The sequence below is a fragment of the Rhineura floridana genome, chromosome 22 (assembly GCF_030035675.1).
Source record: "Rhineura floridana isolate rRhiFlo1 chromosome 22, rRhiFlo1.hap2, whole genome shotgun sequence".
NCBI classification, from domain to species: domain Eukaryota; kingdom Metazoa; phylum Chordata; class Lepidosauria; order Squamata; family Rhineuridae; genus Rhineura; species Rhineura floridana.
Genome location: NC_084501.1, coordinates 6,424,163 through 6,444,777, shown reverse-complemented (window position 1 = coordinate 6,444,777; position 20,615 = coordinate 6,424,163). Strand labels below are relative to the sequence as shown.

Below are 20,615 nucleotides of genomic sequence, written 5' to 3'. Positions count from 1 at the left end.
AACAAAACATCTTTTAAACCATATTAAAAACATATCTTAAAAAACACTTTAAAAAGGTCTTAAAAGTAATTCCAACACAGACGCAGACTGGGATAAGGTCTCAACTTAAAAGACTTGTCGAAACAGGAAGGTCTTCAATAGGCGCTGAAAAGATAACAGAGATGGCGCCTGCCTAATATTTAAGGGGAGGGAATTCCACAGGGTAGGTGCCGCCACACTAAAGGTCCATTTCCTATGTTGTGCGGAACGGACCTCCTAATAAGATGGTATCTGCAGGAGGCCCTCACCTGCAGAGCGCAGTGATCGACTGGGTGTATAAGGGGTAAGACGTTCTTTCAGGTATCCTGGTCCTGAGCTGTATAGGGCTTTGTACACCAAACCCAAAACCTTGAACATGACCCAGTAGCTAATGGGCAGCCAGTGCAATTCGTTTAGCAGTGGGGTGGCATGTTGGCGATACCCTGCCCCAGTGAGCAGTCTCACCGCCGCATTTTGCGCTTTGAACAGCAGCATGAAGAAGCCGTAAGCTACCTGGGACTTCCACACAGGGTGCTCATTTTTAAACTGGGGGCGCCGTTTTGGCAAGGGAGGTGTCCCAGGGCAAGAGATCCCTCCCTTTGCCTGCAAACTTGGATTCCGACCCTCAAAGCAAAGTTTAGACGGGCCCCACCCCATCCTCTCACCTCCAGACGTCGCTGCCCCGGGAGAAGGTGGAGCTTTTGATGACTTCTGGTGCCATCCAGGCGTAGGTGCCCGCTGTGCTCATCTTCGTCGTCTTGTGCCACTCACGGGCCAGCCCAAAGTCTGTGATCTTCAGCGTCTTCCCGCTCACGTCTCCGTCGCCCACATATTCAGCCAGCAGAACTGCGGGAAGACAAGACACAGTTGTGGGATTTTGAGTACAGCCAAAGAAAGAGGCTTGGAGGCCTCCATCCAGGAAAGAAGAGAGCCCTTCAGGCCCAAGCTTGCCTGCTCCTCATTCCCTACAGCCTCGAAGCCTTGCCCTATCATTCCCAAGGCATGTCTAAGAAGTTGCTCGGGTGAGTAGCACTCTTCACATTCTCAGAGTCCCTCATCTTTGTCACAAGTACAGCAAACTGCTTTTTCTCTAGTAGCACAGACATGTACCATTCTTCCCACCCTTGTAGGCAATTATTTTGTCCTAAGCCAGAAGTCTGCGGAACTGTGGAACACTGGTGAGTGAGCTTCATTGAGGTGGTGCATGGAAAAGCTGTGGAACAGTCAAGACTATCAGTATTTGGCTCTGCGCTAGGTGGGGTTTTTTTTGCAACGGAGATCTAAGGCTGTTTTGTTCAGGGACAGATTTATCGGATCAGTAATCAAGGGCCCCGGCTTAGGGCCTGTAACTCTCACAATATAGCACTGTCACGGTCTACCAAGTTTTTATTTAAAATCTGCCAGTGAAAGGGGCCCTTCTCAGAGGCTTGGACTACAGCCTGTGATTTTCATAATACAGCACTGGGTTTGATGATGTCGTTAATGCGGGAAAAATGGTTATCAGCTGATCTGCCAAGACACCCAGCAACTTTTGAGTGGTTGTATGTATGTCATGTGCCTTCAAGTCGATTATGACTTATGGCGACCCCAATAGCTTCTGTCGTGAACCACCCTGTTCAGATCTTGTAAGTTCAGGTCTGTGGCTTCCTTTATGGAATCAATCCATCTCTTGTTTGGCCTTCCTCTTTTTCTACCCCCTTCTGTTTTTCTCAGCATTATTGTCTTTTCTAGTGAATCAGGTCTTCTCCTTATGTGTTCAATGTATGATAACCTCAGTTTCATCACTGTAGCTTCTAGTGATAGTTCTGGTTTAATCTGTTCTAACACCTAATTATTTGTCTTTTACGCAGTCCATGGTATCTGCAAAGCTCTCCTCCGACACCACATTTCAAATGAGCTGGTTTTTCTCTTATCCACTTTTTTCACTATTTATTTATTATTTGATTTATATCCCTCCCTCCCTCCCTCCCAGCAGGAGCCCAGGGTGGCAACAATCTAACTTTCACATCCATACATAGAGATCAGGAACACCATGATCTGAATGATCCTGATTTTAGTGTTCAGTGATATGTCTTTGCATTTGGGGACCTTTTCTCGTTTTCTCACCGCTGCCCTCCCCAGTCCTAGCCTTCTTCTGATTTCTTGACTGTTGCCTCCATTTTGGTTAATGACTGTGCCGAGGTATTGATAGTCCTTGACAAGTTCAATGTCCTCGTTATCAACTTTGAAGTTACATAAATCGAGTGGTTACCCCCTTAAAAAAAGTTTAATAATTGCTGTCTGAAGCTGTTCTTTCTTTTTCCTTCTTTCTTTAAAATATTTCTGTCCCGCCCTTCTACCCTATAATCGGGCATTCAAGGCGGCTTACAAAAATAAAATCAAACATGTACATAATAAAACTGTAAACAGTAAAATCACAAAAAATTAAAATAGATTAAAATACAAATAGAAGAACAATCCCTAAATCCTCAGCTGCAAAGCACATTTTAACTTCAACAGGACACTTTAAATACATAAACAAGGGCAAACAAAATTACTTTGCACATTTTTCAGTGAATCTGTAGGATGCTCCAAGAGCCATAAGCTTGTGTGGAGGACAATATGAGGAGGGGCCGACTCTGAAATATGCAGTGCCCAGGCCATGAAAGGGATTATAGCTGGGATGGGGAACCTGTGGCCCTCAGGATGTTGTTGGATTCCAGCTCCCATCAGCACCAGCTTCAAGAGCAGTCCCCACCTCACCCCACAGAACACTTTTTGGTATTCAAGGATGGATGGTTATGAAAGCATGGATCAGCATTGCAAGATCTCCTCTATCCAAGGAGGAGTGGGGTCTGCAGAATAGTCAGGAAGCACAACCTACTCATCAAGAGCCAGGGTCGCGTCAGGCAAAACTCCCAGGCTCCACACCCATCCCAATGGGGACACAATACCCTTGTTGATCACATTGATGTCCTCCAGACATCCAAGAGATACCATCAGCGTCACCTCTGGCTTTGACTGGGTTGCATTTATCAGTTGTGTCAGACCCCTGGCCCATCTACTTCATATCGTTCATCCTAAGTGGCAGCAGCTCTTGGAGAGTTTCAGGTCCAGAAGGACCTTTGTCAGCTCTACCTGGAGATACCAGATTGAACCTGGAGCTTCTTTTCTCTTCCTTTTTTTGCATGAGTGCATGCCATCAGGGTACCTGCTGAAGGGCATGACACCAAAGGGGATTGCCCCTTTGGGAGGGTCATGAGGGAGAAGGCCTCTCCCCCCCCCCCCGGCCACTTGAGAGGGGAGAGGAGGGTTACCTCCTTTTTAAACATTTGCCTTCTGGAATGGCATTTAGGGCAGGGCAGCCAGAGGCAGCCACTCTGTGCATACATCTGCATCCCTCAAAGGTCAACACTTGGTGTGCCACCATGGGATGCAGGAAGGGGTGCCGGATGATTTGGGATAGCCTTTGGACAGCTTAACATAAATAGCAGATTTCTTCTACCTCTGATGGGCCATGCCTATCGAGTACTAGATCTTTTTACATAATTGGTATTGTTGATTGAGTTTTCATGCTATTTTTAAAATATGGTTTTGATTTGTTAATTGTGTGCATTGCATTTTTACAATATTTCTTATGCAATTTCTTTTGCAGTATGTTTTATAATATAACTTTGGGGCCCTTTTGGCCAAAAAGTGGTATAACAACAACAACAAGGCCTTCAAGAGGCAGCTGGACAGCCATCTGTCAGGAATGCTTTAATTTGGATTCCTGCATTGCGCAGGGGGTTGGACTTGATGGCCTTATAGGCCCCTTCCAACTCTACTATTCTATGATTCTAATAATAATAATAATAATGCTAAGTATGTGCTCTGCCACCGAGATATGGTCCTTCCATAGGAAGCTGCCTGATACTGAGTCAGACCATTGATCCATCCAGCTCAGTATTGTCTGCACTGATTGGCAGCAGCTCTCTGGAGTTTCGGACAAGGAATCCTTCCCAGGCACAACTGGAGATGCTGGGAACCTCCAGCATGCAAAGCAGGTGCTCTGTCACTGAGCTCCGGCTCTTCCCCATAGCTAAAACATTGGTCCCCCATCAGTGGGGCAGGCAGTTAAGGGTACACTTATTTTTGCGTTCTGGCACAATATCACAACAAAGAATGGTGAAAAGAACAGAATATGTTAAAGATGGCCATTCTTTCTGATTATGATGAGCTGTCGTTTTTTGTCCGTTCAACTGCTAGGAAGCCTTCCCTATCCTGGTTACCGGTACCCTCCAGAAGTTGTTGACTTGAGCTCCCATCAGCCCAAGCCAGCATGACTAATGAATCAGGGATGATGGGGGTTGTAATCCAGCAACGTCCGGAGGGTCACAGGACCTGCAGCTCTGATCTTAAAAATAAAAATAAAAAATAGCATTCCTTACTGCATGCAAACAATGGAAGACTTTAGAAGAGGCATTCTCTTCTGAGAGAGGGGAATTCCTCTTATTAGCTCAGGGAAGAGGAAACCTTTATTTCTGCAGATGCCATTGGACTCCAACTCCCATCAGCCACAGCCAGCATGGCCAATGGTCAGGGACAGTGGGAGCTGGAGTCCAGCACCATCTAGAGGGTTCGTAGGTCCCACACTGTGCACTAGAATAGTTCAGTACAGTTCTGGTCGCCTCATCTCAAAAAGGATATTATAGAGTTGGAAAAGGTTCAGAAGAGGGCAACCAGAATGATCAAGGGGATGGAGCGACTCCCTTACGAGGAAAGGGGCTTTTTAGTTTAGAGGAAAGGCGGGTCAGAGGAGACATGATAGAAGTGTATAAAATTATGCATGGCATTGAGAAAGTGGATAGAGAAAAGTTCTTCTCCCTCTCTCATAATACTAGAACTCGTGGACATTCAAAGAAGCTGAATGTTGGAAGATTCAGGACAGACAAAAGGAAGTACTTCTTTACTCAGCGCATAGTTAAACTATGGAATTTGCTCCCACAAGATGCGGTAATGGCCACCAGCTTGGATGGCTTTAAAAGAAGATTAGACAAATTCATGGAGGACAGGGCTATCAATGGCTACTAGCCGTGATGGCTGTGCTGTGCCACCCTAGTCAGAGGCAGCATGCTTCTGAAAACCAGTTGCTGGAAGCCTCAGGAGGGGAGAGTGTTCTTGCACTCGGGTCCTGCTTGCGGGCTTCCCCCAGGCACCTGGTTGGCCACTGTGAGAACAGGATGCTGGACTAGATGGGCCACTGGCCTGATCCAGCAGGCTCTTCTTATGTTCTTAATAGACAGCTTTTTTGGCTGATGCCTGCATGCAATTGGCCTTTGGGAGTCTTCACAGAGATCCACTCTGTCCTTCCCACTTGTTCCATCCCTCCTTGAAACAAATGCCAGCGTCCCCTTAAAACAGCAGGCGAGGTTTGTAAATCCTGCCTGGATTGTGCCTCTTCAAACTGCAGGTACAGATTTGCGAGGCTGAATGATCGTCCTTACAAAAAAAAAAAAAAAAATCTAGTGTGTCAGGGAGAAGGGTTCTACTGCTACTGCTACTACTAATTACCATCAGGTCCCAGCCCAGGTTATGACAAGTTAAACTTCAATATTGCAAACTGCTAGAACAAATTACAGTCACTGGAACAGGGTGCATCATGAAAACACATATCTCAGGTGTCAAAGGCCAAGGTAAAGAGGTATGTCTTCAGGGTTCAGCAGAAACTATGCAGTAGGGCCCCGCTTTACGGCGTTCCGTTTTCCGGCGTTCCACTGATGCGGTGGCTTTCAGTTAGGGGAAGTTCCCTGTATTAAAGCTGATTTTGCACTTTTGCATCATTTTGCGTCATTTTTGCACGATGCAACCCATTATAGTCAATGGGTTCCGCTTTACGGTGATTTCCGCTTTACGGCGGGGGCCTGGTCCCTAGCCCGCCATATAAGCGGGGCCCTACTGTATGATGAAGGTGCCAGAAGCATCTCTGTGGGGTTCCACAACAGGTCTAATTCGTTTAGAGCAGTACCCTAATGGCAAATTCAGAAGTGCTGGGTCCCTTCATGTTAGTCACAGCTCCCCCCCCCTTTTGCTTCTGTGTTGAGTATGAGATCCTTGTTAATGTTAATGGTTCCTAGGAGCCAATCAGCACAAAAGGGGAGAGTAGATCTCAGTGGCTGACTCATCTTCTTTCACTCTAATTGGTTCCAGTCACCAGGAAAGGACAAAGAAGCATGTTAGAAGATTCTTCTCAGAGGCTAACATGCTCCCTTTTTGTACTGATTGCCTCACAGGATGCTAGAGACATAGGGACCCTTCTCCCAAAACAGTAAAGGGTCTAAGACCCCTTGAGACCCCAGACAACTACACCCCTGGTTTACAGCTTTAAACACTGACGTGAACACCTTAAATTGGACCCAGAAATGAACTAGCAACTAATTTCTAGCCTAGCCTTGTCCGTGATCTGCTAGTTTTCTATGTGCAGATAATATCCCCTCCCCCCCAACCAGAAGAGTATTCCATCATATAGGTCTCTACAACTACATAGAAAAATAGCGTTGGAAGGGGCCTATAAGGCCATCAAGTTCAACCCCCTGCTCATCAAGTCAAAGCATCTCTGACAGGTGGCTGTCCAGCTGCCTCTTGAATCCCTCCAGTGTTGGAGAGCCCACTACCTCCGAAGGTCATTGGTTCCATTGTCATACCGCTCTAACAGTTAGGACGTTTTTCCTGATGCTTGAGCCCATTATTTTGTGTCCTGCACTCTGGGACCATCGAGAAGAGATCCTGGCCCTCCTCTGTGTAGCAACTTTCCAAGGACTTGAAGAGGGCTATCATATCTCCCCTCAGCTACACTTTATTTTATTTAACAAAATTTATATACCATTTGATTGTAAAAAAACCTCCAGGTAGTTTACTTAACAAGTAAACTTCCCCATGTGGTGAATCACTGAACTGCATGTGGTGCTGGCCAGACTCCACTCACCCAAGTAAGGCATGGGACCGTTCTGGAGAGGAAGTACTATAAAAGGGCTTCCTGTGGCTGTTAAGCCTTGCTTGAGCAACATGCTCGGGGTATTCCTTTCCTGCCTGATTCCTGGCTCCTTTGTGGCTCACCTCAGTCTCCTGCCACAGAGCATATGCTTTGCTTTGCTTTGCATGCAGAAGAGCCAAAGTTCAATTTGTGGCCTCTCCAGCAGGCAGTGGGAAGGAGCCTGACCTGAGACCATGGACAGATACTGCCCATCAGTGCAGACATTACTGGGCTAACCAATGGTCTGACTCGGGTAAACAGCAGCTTCTAGTGCCCAAAGATGCCTCTCAGACCCTTTGGTTTTATTTATTTATTATTACATTTATATCCCACCTTCAAGGAGCGCAAGGCAGCATATGAACATGGTTCTCCCCCTTCTCCATTTTATCCCCACAACAACCTTGTGAGGTAGGTTAGGCTGACAGACAGTGACAATGGCCCAAGGTCACCCAGTGAGCTTTGTGGCTGAGTGGGTATTTGAACCCTGGTCTCCCAGGTTCCAGTCCGACTCTCTTACCACAATGCCTCTGTAAGCAGAATCATTTAATACTGCAAACATTTTATCCCCTCAACAACCCTGTGAAGTAGGTTAGGCTGAGAGACAGTGACAATGGCCCAAGCTCACCCAGCGAGCTGCGTGGCTGAGTGGGGATTTGAACCCTGGTCTCCAGTCCGACACTAACCACTGCACACCACACTGACACCCAGTTGCAAGGCAGGATGATGTCTCCTCTTGTGTGAAAAAGTTGTGCTTTGGGACAGTTTTGATGTGCCAGGTCTCCTTGGCTTTCTTGACTGTAGTGGGGTGTTTCTGAGTCGAGTCATTTTAGCAATGGTTGCAGTACAACAGGCGTGGTTAAGCCACGGCCTGGGGGCCTGATCTTGTCTCTCCCCCAGGGACCTACTAATTTTCTGGACCTACTAATTTTAAAGTATCTACAGTGCTGGATTGGTGGTTCTGGAAAGGTTTAACCTTTCCACTTAGTGCCCTAATGGGGATGCAAACTGCTCCCTCCTTGATCATCATCTCACAAGCAGGGAGGAGATGATAAGACGGGGGGGGGGGGCTGTGTGTGTGTCTTGCGTGTATGGGTGCAAGATGTTTGAGGTGGACACACCCACTATGGGCATGGTAGGGTTGGGAGAGACCCTGGGCTGAAATTCTGGAGCAGAGCTTGGAAAAGTTACTTTTTTTGAACTACAACTCCCATCAGCCCAATCCAGTGGCCTTGCTGGGTGGGGCTGATGGGAGTTGTAGTTCAAAAAAAGTAACTTTTCCAAGCTCTGCTCTGGAGAGCCACTGTGTAGACAACAGTTTTTTTAAAGCAGATTTTCCAACTGCACCCTACACTGAGGGGAAGGGAGGAGCCAAACAAATGCAAAGCATGCCGTTGCTCCCTGTTTCCACCCTGGGCCAGTGGTGGCTTCACCACAGACGTCAGTAGTTCTTATCTCCTACGCAGTGACGATTCATTTACGAATCTGTCTCAGCTCAGTAAAGAGCGGGCGTAAACCCCAGGAGCAGGGCCGCATTATGACTTTCGTGGGCCCCAGGCACTTTTGCCTTCATGGGCCCCTTCCTCCATAATAATATCAATATTAAAAATTATTTTTGATATAACTCTAATTCAAAATTTAATTTTATTTTCTGTTTTAGGCAAAATGTAATAGATTTTTGTGGGCCCTAAAAATTGCATTTGTTCTGATGTGAGAAAAAAATTAAAATATTTTCTTCGACCCTAAAAGTTCATTTTTCCCCTTCTGTTTTTAAAAGAAATTAAAACATTTTCATGGGAACCTAAAAGTATTGTGGGCCCTAGGCACTGTGCCTACTGTGCCTAATGGATAAGTCGGCCCTGCCCAGGAGTACTTTAGGGGTATTTACAAGGATGCAACCAAGTGTTACGTGCCCAAAGGTACAGGTGAAGGTGAAGAAGTTCCGGCCAAAAAGAAGAAGGTATTTTAAAATCAGAGCTTGGAAAAGTAACTTTTTTGAACTACAACTCCCACCAGCCCAATCCAGTGGCTAAGATGGTTGGGGCTGATGGGAGTTGTAGTTCAAAAAAGTAACTTTTCCAAGCTCTGGTTTTCATAGGGTTGGGCTGTTTGTTTTAAGTATGGCACTGAGCACATTCTGCTCGTATATAGTTTGTGTGCACGCTGCCCCTGACGTTTAAGTGGTTAACAAGCATGTGTACCCAGAGTGCTTAATCCTCCTTGCCCGTTTTTCAAACAGCGCTTTATCAATTTTCCAAACACACAAGTGTTTTTCCCAGCTCCTCATTTTGTGTCTAACGTTAAAAAGCGCACTTTGGCAGACAACGTTGAGCTAGAACAGTGGTTCTCAAACTTTTTTGGTTCGCGGCGCACTGTAAAACATAAAAATTTTCTGGTGCACTTCGTGTACAAAATTAAAAATATATCAACACATTTTAAACTATGAATAAATATAACTTAATAATAATATACTTTCATAATATTCACGGCACACCTAGCCACCTCTTGCGGCGCACCAGTGTGCCCCAGCGCACCGTTTGAGAATCACTGAGCTAGAAGATGGACCCCTGGTCTGACTCAGTATAAGGCAGCTTTCAATGTTCCTATGCAGCCCCTGGAAGGGTGTCCCTCAAACTACAATGTTAGCCAGTACTGCTCTGCAAAGCCTCTACGAGAGGTGTGGGGAACCTTTGGCCTTCCAAAGTTGCTGAACTACAGCTCCCATCATCCCTGGCCATTGACCATGCTTACTGGGGCTGATGGGAGTTGTAGTTCATCAACATCTGAAGGGCCAAAGGTCTCCCGTACCTACTGTAAGGGTTTGTTCACTTGGTTTTTATTCTTCTCTGCATTGTTCTGCAAGCATTGGATGCTGTCACATGTGATGCTCATGTGGCTTTATAGTTTCCGTTTGTCCTTTTTAGATGTACACGGAAAATGAATAGATATCCTGCTATTTCCAATGTTCAGAAAGGGAGTGCCGCTGCTTACATAGCCAAAATTGGTACCACACACACAGCAGCAAGCTCTGGGGAACCTTGAGGCTTGTAGAAGCAAAAATCTGTAAAAAAAACTAACCCAGTGAAGATTTGAGCATGCTGAGGGGCCACAGAATGTGTTATTTATTTATTATTTGATTTATATCCTGCCCTTCCTCCCACTAGGAGCCAATGCTGACTGATTATTTGGGTGCAGGTGGGGGATGAAAACCTGAACAGAAGAGGGAATGCACTGGAGGGGCTAGACTCCTGAACAGGGAGCACTCTGCACTGCAACATTTTGTTGCAGGTACTGTGTCTGCATGTGTGTGTACAAAAGGAAAGTCTAGTGAGAAATATTCAAGTGAGTTTTTCATTCCAGTGTCACAGTCTTATGTAGGCACCTTCATAGGAAATTGCTCTGAAAGCAACCTCCCATGTAAAGGGGAATGTCCGGCCAAACCGACACCAAGGAATATTTATGTGTACACAGCAGGCGAGATACGCCCATACCTGGAAGTCAGGTATGCAATAAACCCTGCCTAGGCCTCTCCCTCTGGATGGCCTTGGGGCTCCCCTCACATCCTGTTTGGAGGCAGGGAAAGGAAGCTATTGCTCACTCCTCCACTAACACTTACACAACCCCAGCGGAAATGGAACTCGTGCACAAGGGGCTTAGGATAAGGATGGGAGCTGCAATATGGATCTCCTTCTTCAGTATGTCTTAAAAAAATAAGAAGAACACTGCCTCAGTATCAGGCCACCTAGGACAGGTTAGAGCTAATCGGTGACTATGGAAAGGTACTTCGCCTAAACCCAGAGGTGCCGTCACCTTTTCCAGACTTGAGCCCTGATCTCAATGCAACCCTGTTAGTTTGCCCTTTCAGGGTTGTGTGTCTAGGATCCCATCCTAGAATCAAAGTCACCTCTTTAAGGTATACTCCAAAATTCCCCAGAAACAACAACAAAGAGAGAGACAGACAGACAGACAGAGAGATGGCTTCTACCTCACAGTGCTGCGAGGTATGCTCCGGGTCTTCAGTTGAGCCAGGGCTCAATCCCAGGCAGAAATGGTCTCCCACATCATAGAAAGCTGCCTTCAAGTGAATCGGACCCTTAATTCATCTAGTCTAGTATTGCCTACACCATTGCCTACACCTCAGCAGTCATTAACCAAAAGGGAGACAATAGTCAAGAAATCAGAAAAAGGCTACGACTGGGGAGGGCAGCTGTGAGAGAACTAGAAAAGGTCCTCAAATGCAAAGATGTATCACTGAACACTAAAGTCAGGATCATTCAGACCATGGTATTCCCCATCTCTATGTATGGATGTGAAAGTTGGATGGTGAAAAAAGTGGATAAGAGAAAAATCAACTCCTTTGAAATGTGGTGTTGGAGGAGAGCTTTGCACATACCGTGGACCACGAAAAAGACAAATAATGGGGAGTTAGAACAAATTAAACCAGAACTATCACTAGAAGCTAAAATGATGAAACTGAGGTTATCCTACTTTGGACACATCATGAGAAGACAGGATTCACTAGAAAAGACAATAACGCTGGGAAAAACAGAAGGGAGTAGAAAAATCGGAAGACCAAACAAGAGATGGATTGATTTTATAAAGGAAGCCACAGACCTGAACTTACAAGATCTGAACAGGGTGGTTCTTGACAGATGCTCTTGGAAGACACTGATTCATAGGGTCACCATAAGTCGTAATAGACTTGAAGGCACATAACAACAACAAAGAACAAATTAAATCAGAACTGTCACTAGAAGCTAAAATGATGAAACTGAGGTTATATTTTGGACACATCATAAGAAGACAGGATTCACTAGAAAAGACAATAACGCTGGGAAAAACAGAAGGGAGTAGAAAAAGAGGAAGACCAAACAAGAGATGGATTGATTCCATCAAGGAAGCCACAGACCTGAATTTACAAGATCTGAACAGGGTGGTTCATGACAGATGCTTTTGGAGGTCACTGATTCATAGGGTCGCCATAAGTCGTAATTGACTTGAAGGCACATAACAACAACAAGTGGCTCAGTGGCAGAGCATCTGCTTTGCATGCAGAAAGTCCCAGGTTCAATCCTCCGCATCTCCAAATAGGGCTGGAAATGTCCCCAGCCTGAATCCTTGGAGAACCACTGCCAAATCAGTTTAGACTGGGGATTGCCAACCTGGTAACCATGGATGCCATGGCACAGAAGTGTACCTGCACCCCCAGGCAGGGCCCCCAGACTCTGAGCTTTCTTTCTTTCTTTCTTTCTTTCTTTCTTTCTTTCTTTCTTTCTTTCTTTCTTTCTTTCTTTCTTTCTTTCTTTCTTTCTTTCTTTCTTTCTTTCTTTCTTCTTTTACAGTAAGTCTCTAGCCCTCATAGAAAGAAGCTATGTGCAGGTACCCTTCTAAACGGTTTCAGTGAAATGAGCCAGCCTGGCTGCTCCCACCTGTCAATTATTTTATCTGTTTGTTTGTTTATTATTTGATTTATATCCCGCCCTTCCTCCCAGCAGGAGCCCAGGGCAGCAATTAGCCAATGAGTGAAATCTGAGCAGTGATTGATAAGTGAGTTGTTTGGACACCGGGCAATAGGAAGCCCTAAAGAGCTTCTGTTATCCCCTCCCCTTTAATTTCTAGTAAGTCCTTGAAATCTCCATACTTTGCCCTTCCTTTTTTCCTAGCAGTCAGGATGTATCTTTCCTGTGGTGGGTTTGTCTGAGATCACATACTTCTTGTAAGTTATTTTCTGCAAATATTATTGCCTAATATGTGTGGATGGATGTTAAAGCATCCCTTCCCCCCACAATGGCAAATGCAAAATGTGAAAACTATGAGAAGAGGGTTAGACATCTCTCCTGCTGTGCAGGACCTAAAGCCAGGCACTCATTCAGAATTCATTGTATAGGTAACTTACAGTACAACTGTATACATGTCTATATCAGAAGTACAATAGGGCCCCACTCATATGGCAGGTTACATTCCGGACCCCCGCTGTAAAGCGAAAACCACAGCAGGAGAGGAGGGTTAACCCCACTCCCTGAGCTCTCTGGTCCTGGTTCTGTTGGGGCTTCCCTGCACCTGTTTCCCCAGCTCTCCTTTTAAAAGACATGTTAAATGCAATCATGCATTTAACAACGTGTAGCTTGTCCGCTAGAAAAGAGTTGCCTGTGCTCGCCACAGCAGCTACATTTTGAGTGGATGCCCGGCAGAGATGAAGAAAACCTCTTAACAGTGAAAGGATGTTCTCAAAAAGGCATGGGAAATCTTAAGAGTGGAGCGGGATTTGTCTCAAACCAAGACTGCTGTCACTTAGGTATTATTTTCTAGAATGATGCTTCCTATTGAGATCCATAGGAAGCTGCCTTGAGTCGGACTATTGGTGCATCCAGATCAGTATTGTCTACACTGACTGGCAGCAGCTCTCCAGGATATTCCCAGCCTTGTTTTCCAGGGATTGAACCTGGGACCTTCTTTATGCAAAGCAGATGCTCTACCACTGAGCTACCGCCCCTTCCCATCCCTCTTCCTTGCAGATACAGACAAGGCAAAATGCCCAGCTAGACTTAGGTCCATTTTAGTTCTGAATACTGCGAACTGGTTTTGACGTCCCCCTCTGAGATACCAAAAAGACGCCCATATGCACATTTTTTCTTTCTTCCTTTTTTAAGGGCCAGTTGGGAATATCAACCCCAATTCCTCCAAGCCCTGCCGGCCACTTCCGACGCTTGGCAACCTAGCATCTCTAAGGCCCGAAAGCCGTTTTGTGGTCCTGGCTGCTGCACAATCATCCCCGCCCCGGCGTTCTGGCTTGGCTTTGGCCCCATGACCCGTAGGCGACTCAAACATTTCCCCGGGACACTGCGTCACTGAGCGCCCCATTGTGTGCAGTGCTGGCAAGAGAATTGTTCCATTGTTCCAATGGGTCGTGGGGAGGGTGGCCCACGCAGGGAAGGGGCTCCCCCGGCAGAAGAACCCCAAGGAGGCACCCTCCCCGCCCCCAACAGCTGCTGCTCAGAAGCCTGGACCTTTTCCCTTCCCCGCCAGGGCCGAGCAGGGAGGAAGCCCTGAGCAACAGCTAGCAGGAAGCAACTGGGGAGGAAGTGAAGGGACCAGTTCTCTCTCCCCCCCCCCCCCCGCTCATTGTTTAGGAGAGCCTGGTGGACAACTCTCTCTCTCCCCCACAGCCTTGGAAGAACACCCTACACAAGGAAAGCCCTCTTTAGAATAACACCGCACCCTCCATTGACATCCACAGCATTCCTAAAGATCACAGGAGAGGCCCTGCTTACCAGCACCCTTCTGCAAACACACCCCTCATCCTTAGTAACTCCCTTCCCAGAGCCAGGGCTTAAACTGGGCCTGGAGGTTCACCAGCGCCGTACAATCCTAATTTACATTGCATTGGGGCAGGAACAGAGTGCCTTGCCCCACAATGTGTGATCTCTCTGCATAAAAAGCACTTGCGTGGTTGGGTCATATAACGGTCCAGGGGTGGGGGGTGGGGCTCAGGCCCAGGGGCAAGACATGGCCCTCGAGGACTCTCTATCAGGCTCTTGGAACTCTCCCTAAACTGCACCCCCTCCCCGTGCCTTTGCTCCACACTCTTGTCAAGTGCTTTTGCCTGTCTGGAAGGTGTGATAATGCCTCTTACTTGCCCGGGCAGAATCCCCTGATTTGTGTGTGGCTGGAATGGCACCTATGGTGCAAAGGTAAGAGTCACGTCTGTTGCTCCGCCCACTTTTGCCTCTGGCCCTGCCCACCACTTCTGAGGTGCTGAAGGCTAAGGTAAAGAGGTGCATCTTCAGCATTCACGGAAAGTTATACAATGAAGTTGTCAGTGGGGAGGGAGTTCCATAGCTTAGGGGCTGCCACAGAGAAGGCCCTCTCCCGGGCCACCACCACCCCTGAGCTTCCGAGGGTGGTGGAACTACCAAAAGGGCCCCCTCTGCTGATCTCAACACCTGAGAGGGTCTGTAGGGAAGGAGGCGGCCTTTCGGATATTTGGGACCTAAGTCATTTAGGTCTTTAAACACTAACGTGAGCAGTGAGGAGCCCCCCCACTCACTGAAAGATCAGGGAGAGGGGTTTGTGACATCTAGGCTGCTTAAAGCAGAGCCAGGGCTCCCTATGATGCACCCCCAGAACCCATTTGCAACACCAGATCCCTAGAATGACTGACTCAAAGCAATAGCCAAGGAGTGGGTGTACACAGAACAAGGCCTTTGTGGTGGTGGCCCTGCAGTTGCAGAATTTAATCCCGCATGAGATTAGGTAAACTGCATCTTTTGGAACTTTTAAATGGGCCTTGAAGACCTACCTTTCCATCATGGATGTTGGTGGCGAATTGTAAAGTGAACTGTAGAAATTGTGTGGTCTCATTTTTCTCTATTTAAACAGCCTTCCCCAACCTGGGGCTCTCCAGATGTTTTGAACGCTCACCGGTGACAGGAGTTGTAGTCCGCACATCTGGAGAGTCCCAAGCTGGTGAAGGTCGGTTTAAGTTATCCACCCTGGGCTGTTTTTTGTGCTGGCTTTGAATAGTATTATGATAAATGTTTCTGAATTCTATTTTATTGGTCATGTTTTAATGCGTATTTGGTAAGTTATTTTGTGATGAATGGGCTGTATTCAGCTAAATGCTACTCAGAGTAGACCCACTAAAATTAATGAACCTTAGGTTAGTCATGTCTATTAACTTCAATGGGTCTTCTCTAGGGGTGGCAGAGAAATTTGATTCAGTTTGCATTTAAAGCCGAATTTATCAAATTCGCACTTTCTGAAACAATATCAGAACCGAAACACACTTATCCAGATTTTGTGTTGCAGTTCTCCAACCAAGCTGTGTTTACAAACATGCATATATTAGGGGGAAATGTTCACAGAATGCATATACAGTAGGGCCCCGCTTTACGGCGCTTTGCTTTACAGCGATTTGCCAATACAGCGGTCTCAATTAGATGCAATTAGACTAAAGCCCCACTCATATGGCGCTTGTTCCACTTTTACAGCGGTTTTCGGGCATCGCGCGCCATTCTATTCAATGAGTTCCACTTTACAGCAGTTTTTGCTTTACAGTGGGGGTCTGGAACATAACCCGCCGCATGAGTGGGGCCCTACTGCATTGGCAAAAATAGCATACAAAAATGCATTAGTTTTGAGTAAATTGCTTGCAAAAAATGGGTATATCAGTCAAAGCTGCTTGCGAAAATGTATTTATCGGGAGAAATTACGACTGACATGCTGAAGAATTTTCATGAGGATTATTTAAAAAAAATTGCTGCAGAAATGTGGAGAACCAAATTTATGATATGAAATTGACAGATCATTCCATCTCTAGTCTACTCTGAGCTGGCTTAACATGGGATACCACCCATTGGAATTAACAGACTTAAATTAGTCATGTTCATTTATTTAAGTGGGTCTTGCATGAAGTCGGACTAGGATTGGATACAACCCTTTGTCTTTTTATTATTACTAAAGGGCTATAAATCTATTAAATAAATAAAGGTTGTGTCCAACTATTCTACTCAGAGTAAAGCCATTGAAATTAATGGGCCTAAGTTCGCCATAACTATTAACTTTAATGGGTCTACTCTGAGTAGGACTAGTTTTGGTTATAACCCTTAGTCCAGGTGTGGGGAATTTTTGGCCCTCCAGTTGTCACTGAACTACAACTCCCATCAGTCCCTGCAAGCATGGCCAATGACCAAGGATGATGTTATTGTATATATTTCAACAACATTTCTGCATTGAGCAGGGGGTTGGACTCGATGGCCTTATGGTCCCTTCCAATTCTATTATTCTATGATTCTGGAGGGCCAAAGGTTCCCCACACCTGCCCCCCTATTTTAATTAAAGGGCTATAAATCTGTTCAATAAATAAGAGATGGATCCAGCTAACTTGTACTCAGAGTAGACCCATTTAAACTAGTGGACCTGTTACCCATGTCTGTTAACTTCAGTGGGTCTTCTTTGAGTAGGACCATCACTGGATACAACCCTAAATGTTCGTAGTACCTCTAAGCACATTCAGAGTGAACTGAGCTGCTCTGGCAGCCCATGGTAGTTGCCGAGGTGGGCCTCAGCTTTAATGTAAAGCTGGGCCAGGAGAACTGTGGGACCCTCCAGAGGTCATTGGACGACTCCCAGCAACCAGCATGGCTAGTGGTCAGGGAAGACGGGAGATGGAGTCCGACAACATCTTGAGGGCCCCCATCCCTGCTGTGAAACAAAACAAGTACGGCAAAGCAATGCTTAACCGCCGTTCCCTCCGGTAACCTTGGCTCACGTCGCCGTCTGTGAGTGACAGTGTTTGGAGAGACCGGCCTGCAGAAGGGTGGAGGGCTGATGCCGGAACTGCATAGCCAAGCATGATAAGGAAGCAAGGGGTAGAACTGGAACCCAAGGCTTGCGGCCGGCAGAGTGAGAGAGAGGAAAGGAGAAGGGCAGGAGAGAGGACGCCTGGCAAGGCAAGGGGCCCAGCTACCACTCTCGGCTTCTGCCTTCCCCTAACACTGGCTTCTCTGATAAGCACCATCTTCCTGTGTTCACCAGCCCAGGCAGAAAAGCAAAGAGGAAGCATGTTATGGCTTCCAGTTGCGTGAAATAAACTGGGCCCAAGGGTGTTTGTGTGTTGGCACAGTGTGGAGGAGGGGGAGGGCAGTGAGGGCTTGGGGGTGGCAAGGGGCAGGGGAGGCAGAAGAAGCCCCAAACGGAATCTAGCACTATAGTGTAGCGTTGTGGCTAAAAGATTGATGAGGCCTCATCCACACTGGACATTCAAAGCAGTATCATTCCACTTTAAACCGTCATGGCTTCTCCTGGGAAATGTAGTTTGTGAAGGGTGCTGAGGGCTGTTAGGAGGCCCCCTATTTCCCAACCTACAGCTAAAATTCCCAGAGTTCCCTAGGAAGAGGGGTTGATTGTGAAACCACTCTGGAAAGTGTACCTCTGTGTGGGGAACTGGGGTCTCCTAACAATTCTCAGCACCCTTAACAGACTACAGTTCCCAGAATTCTCTGGGGGAAGCCATGATTGTTTAAATGGGAGGTGGAGATAGGGCTGAGGGGTGAACCACTGAGCACCCCCTTCATCCGCGTCTTGTCCATCAGAGGAGGGAAAAGAGAGAAAGAGACCCCCTCACTCCCCAACCATCGCCACCCGTGGGTTCGGCAGCCCCTCTGGGAGCAGGAAGGGGCCAACAACAGCCTGAGAGACAGTGGTGGTGGCACTCCCCTCCAAAATAACAGCAGTAGTGGCAGCCAGCGCACTTTGCGATGGACTGCATGCCAAACGTGATATTTCTAAGCAACATTTTGCAATATCAATCCGCTGGTTGGCTGTAACAACTTGAGTTTATGGTGACCTTCATGGCCACCTCGAGTGTGGGGTTTTGCTTGTTACCAGTGCTGAATAGTTATTTATCAGGAGTTGAAGTTGTGTAATACCATGTAAGTTATGACTTGGCCACAGTGACACAGGCAGTGGTGACACTGAGGCTTGATTACTGTAACATACACTGTGTGGGGCTGCCTTTGAAAAAGGTTCAGAAATTGCAATTGGTTCCAAATGCGGCAGCCAGAATGTTAACTGGATTGTGGCACAGTATCACCCGTGCGTTATCGAGTCCACTGGCTCCCAATTTGTTTCCGGGCCCAATTCAAAGTGCTGGTTCTGACCTTTAAAGCCCTAAACGGCCTTGGACCAATGTACCTCAGGGACTGCTTATGCCCATATGCACCTGCCCGTGATTTAAGATCAGCTGCCTCTGGTCTCCTCTGCGTGCCTGGAATGAAAGATGCCAGAGGGCCTTTTCAGTCATGGCCCCCAAGCTCTGGAATACCCTACCCCAAGAAGCTCGCTCTGCTCCCTCCCTAATTGTTTTCCAGAGACTTCTGGAAACCATCTGGCTCCAGGGAGCCTTTGGGAAAGACTGAAAGCAAAGTCTGGAACTGATTTTATTCCACCCCCTTTCTAGTTTTACCTTGTTAGTTCCCTTTTAATATTACTCTCATATATTTCTGAACTGTATTTTAAGTATTTTTATCTATTTTAATGTTTATTGTTTATCTTATTGTGAGCCGCCCGAAGTCCCCTGTTGTAGGGTAGAAGGGCAGGATAGAAATATTTTAAGTAAATAAATAAATAAGTGTAGTTGGGAGTGAGTGGTTCGAAGTGGTTTTATACCCTCCAGGGTGAGAGCCTGCTCTGGTATGGAAGTGGGCCCCTGTCATGTGAGAGGAGTATTCTATGGGTATGGGGCACGAGTCCTTTAGTGCTTCAGATGGGGAGAGTCACTTATAGGGATTCTTTGTATGTGGCTTGTTGCAACACTGCCGAGTGCGAGTTGTTGACGTATGAGCAACTGGTTGATATGCTTGAGGTAGCGAATGATGGTAGTGGCTGTATGGAATGGATGGCGAGTGGTTGTATGGCTATGTTTGAATTACACTGCCTTGTAGTACTCTTTGACTTTTATATCGTATTTATGTAGACGGATATTGTTCATGATTTTTGCTTTGTAAATTAATTTGATACAGTTTTTATTGTGCTTTGTGTATTGTTTTGTAAACCGCTTTGAGACCTTTCAGATAGTGAGTGGTCTATAAATGGAAATATAATCATATAATCCATACCAGGCCAGCCTTCCACAACCTGGAGCTCTCCAGATGTTTTGTGCTGCAATTCCCTGCCTACTGACACCAGGCAAGTGTCTTCACTGCATTCTTTTTAGCGCCTGCTTGAAAACTTTTCTCCTCCTCCTCCTTCTCCTATTTATATTTATATCCAGCCCTTCCAATAGGAGCCCAGGGCGTTTTATTGATCATCTTAATGTTTATTGTAAATCACTTAGAGGTTTTCTTACATTTAAGCAATATATAAATTTTGTTAAAATAATAAAATAAAAAAATCCCCATCTTAAAATTATTTTTTGAAAAAACAAATAAAAAAATCTGGCCCCAGTCAGTAGTGGTCCAAAACATCTGGAGGGCCCCAGGTTAGGGAAGGCTCACCCGGGCAGACTTACACAAGCAGGTACTGCCCACTCCACCATATGCAACATTACATTTTTTAAATTATTATTAATTATTACTGTCAACCTAACTTGCACTATATATGGTACCCTATAAATGCTGTTAATCATTATGCTCTATTATTGAACCCAGGAGCCAGTTCCCGTGCTCTAAGTGGCTGTGAGGGCTATGGAAGAGAGTCAGGATTTCAAACAGACAGAATCCCACCTTGCATTGGATGTACCACTTTGTGTTTGTGGATGGCCGGCTGCTTTTTACTTGGCGACAGCAAGGACTAGAAACGTGCCTCTTTTCCATTCAAAAAAGGTGAGATTCTCAGGGATCAGAAATATCAGTTTTAACTGATTGTGTATTTTTAAAATTGTTGTAACCTACCATCGGACCTCATGTGAAGGGCAGATAAGGAATTATGATGATTATAATAATGATAATACTAATACTCATGAGAAGATACAAAACACCAAAACCCAAATTCTCAGGGGAGCTACAGAGTTAATTACACACACACACACGTTTTAGCTGAGTGGTGTGTTCAGCTGTCAATAAAGTTTGTGGCAAGACTCAGCCCCAGAACTTGGGGGATACCATGGAAC

At 46.2% G+C, this 20,615-nt stretch overlaps 1 protein-coding gene across 1 annotated transcript in view; it reads right to left on the bottom strand.

Annotated features, from left to right (window-relative positions):
* MAP3K11 (mitogen-activated protein kinase kinase kinase 11) overlaps positions 1 to 20,615 on the bottom strand; it is a 64,804-nt gene that overhangs the window by 27,671 nt on the left and 16,518 nt on the right. The window contains exon 2 of the mRNA XM_061606216.1: positions 684 to 864. Within this exon, the coding sequence (XP_061462200.1) occupies positions 684 to 864 (181 nt within the window). The remainder of the gene's footprint in view (positions 1 to 683; positions 865 to 20,615) is intronic.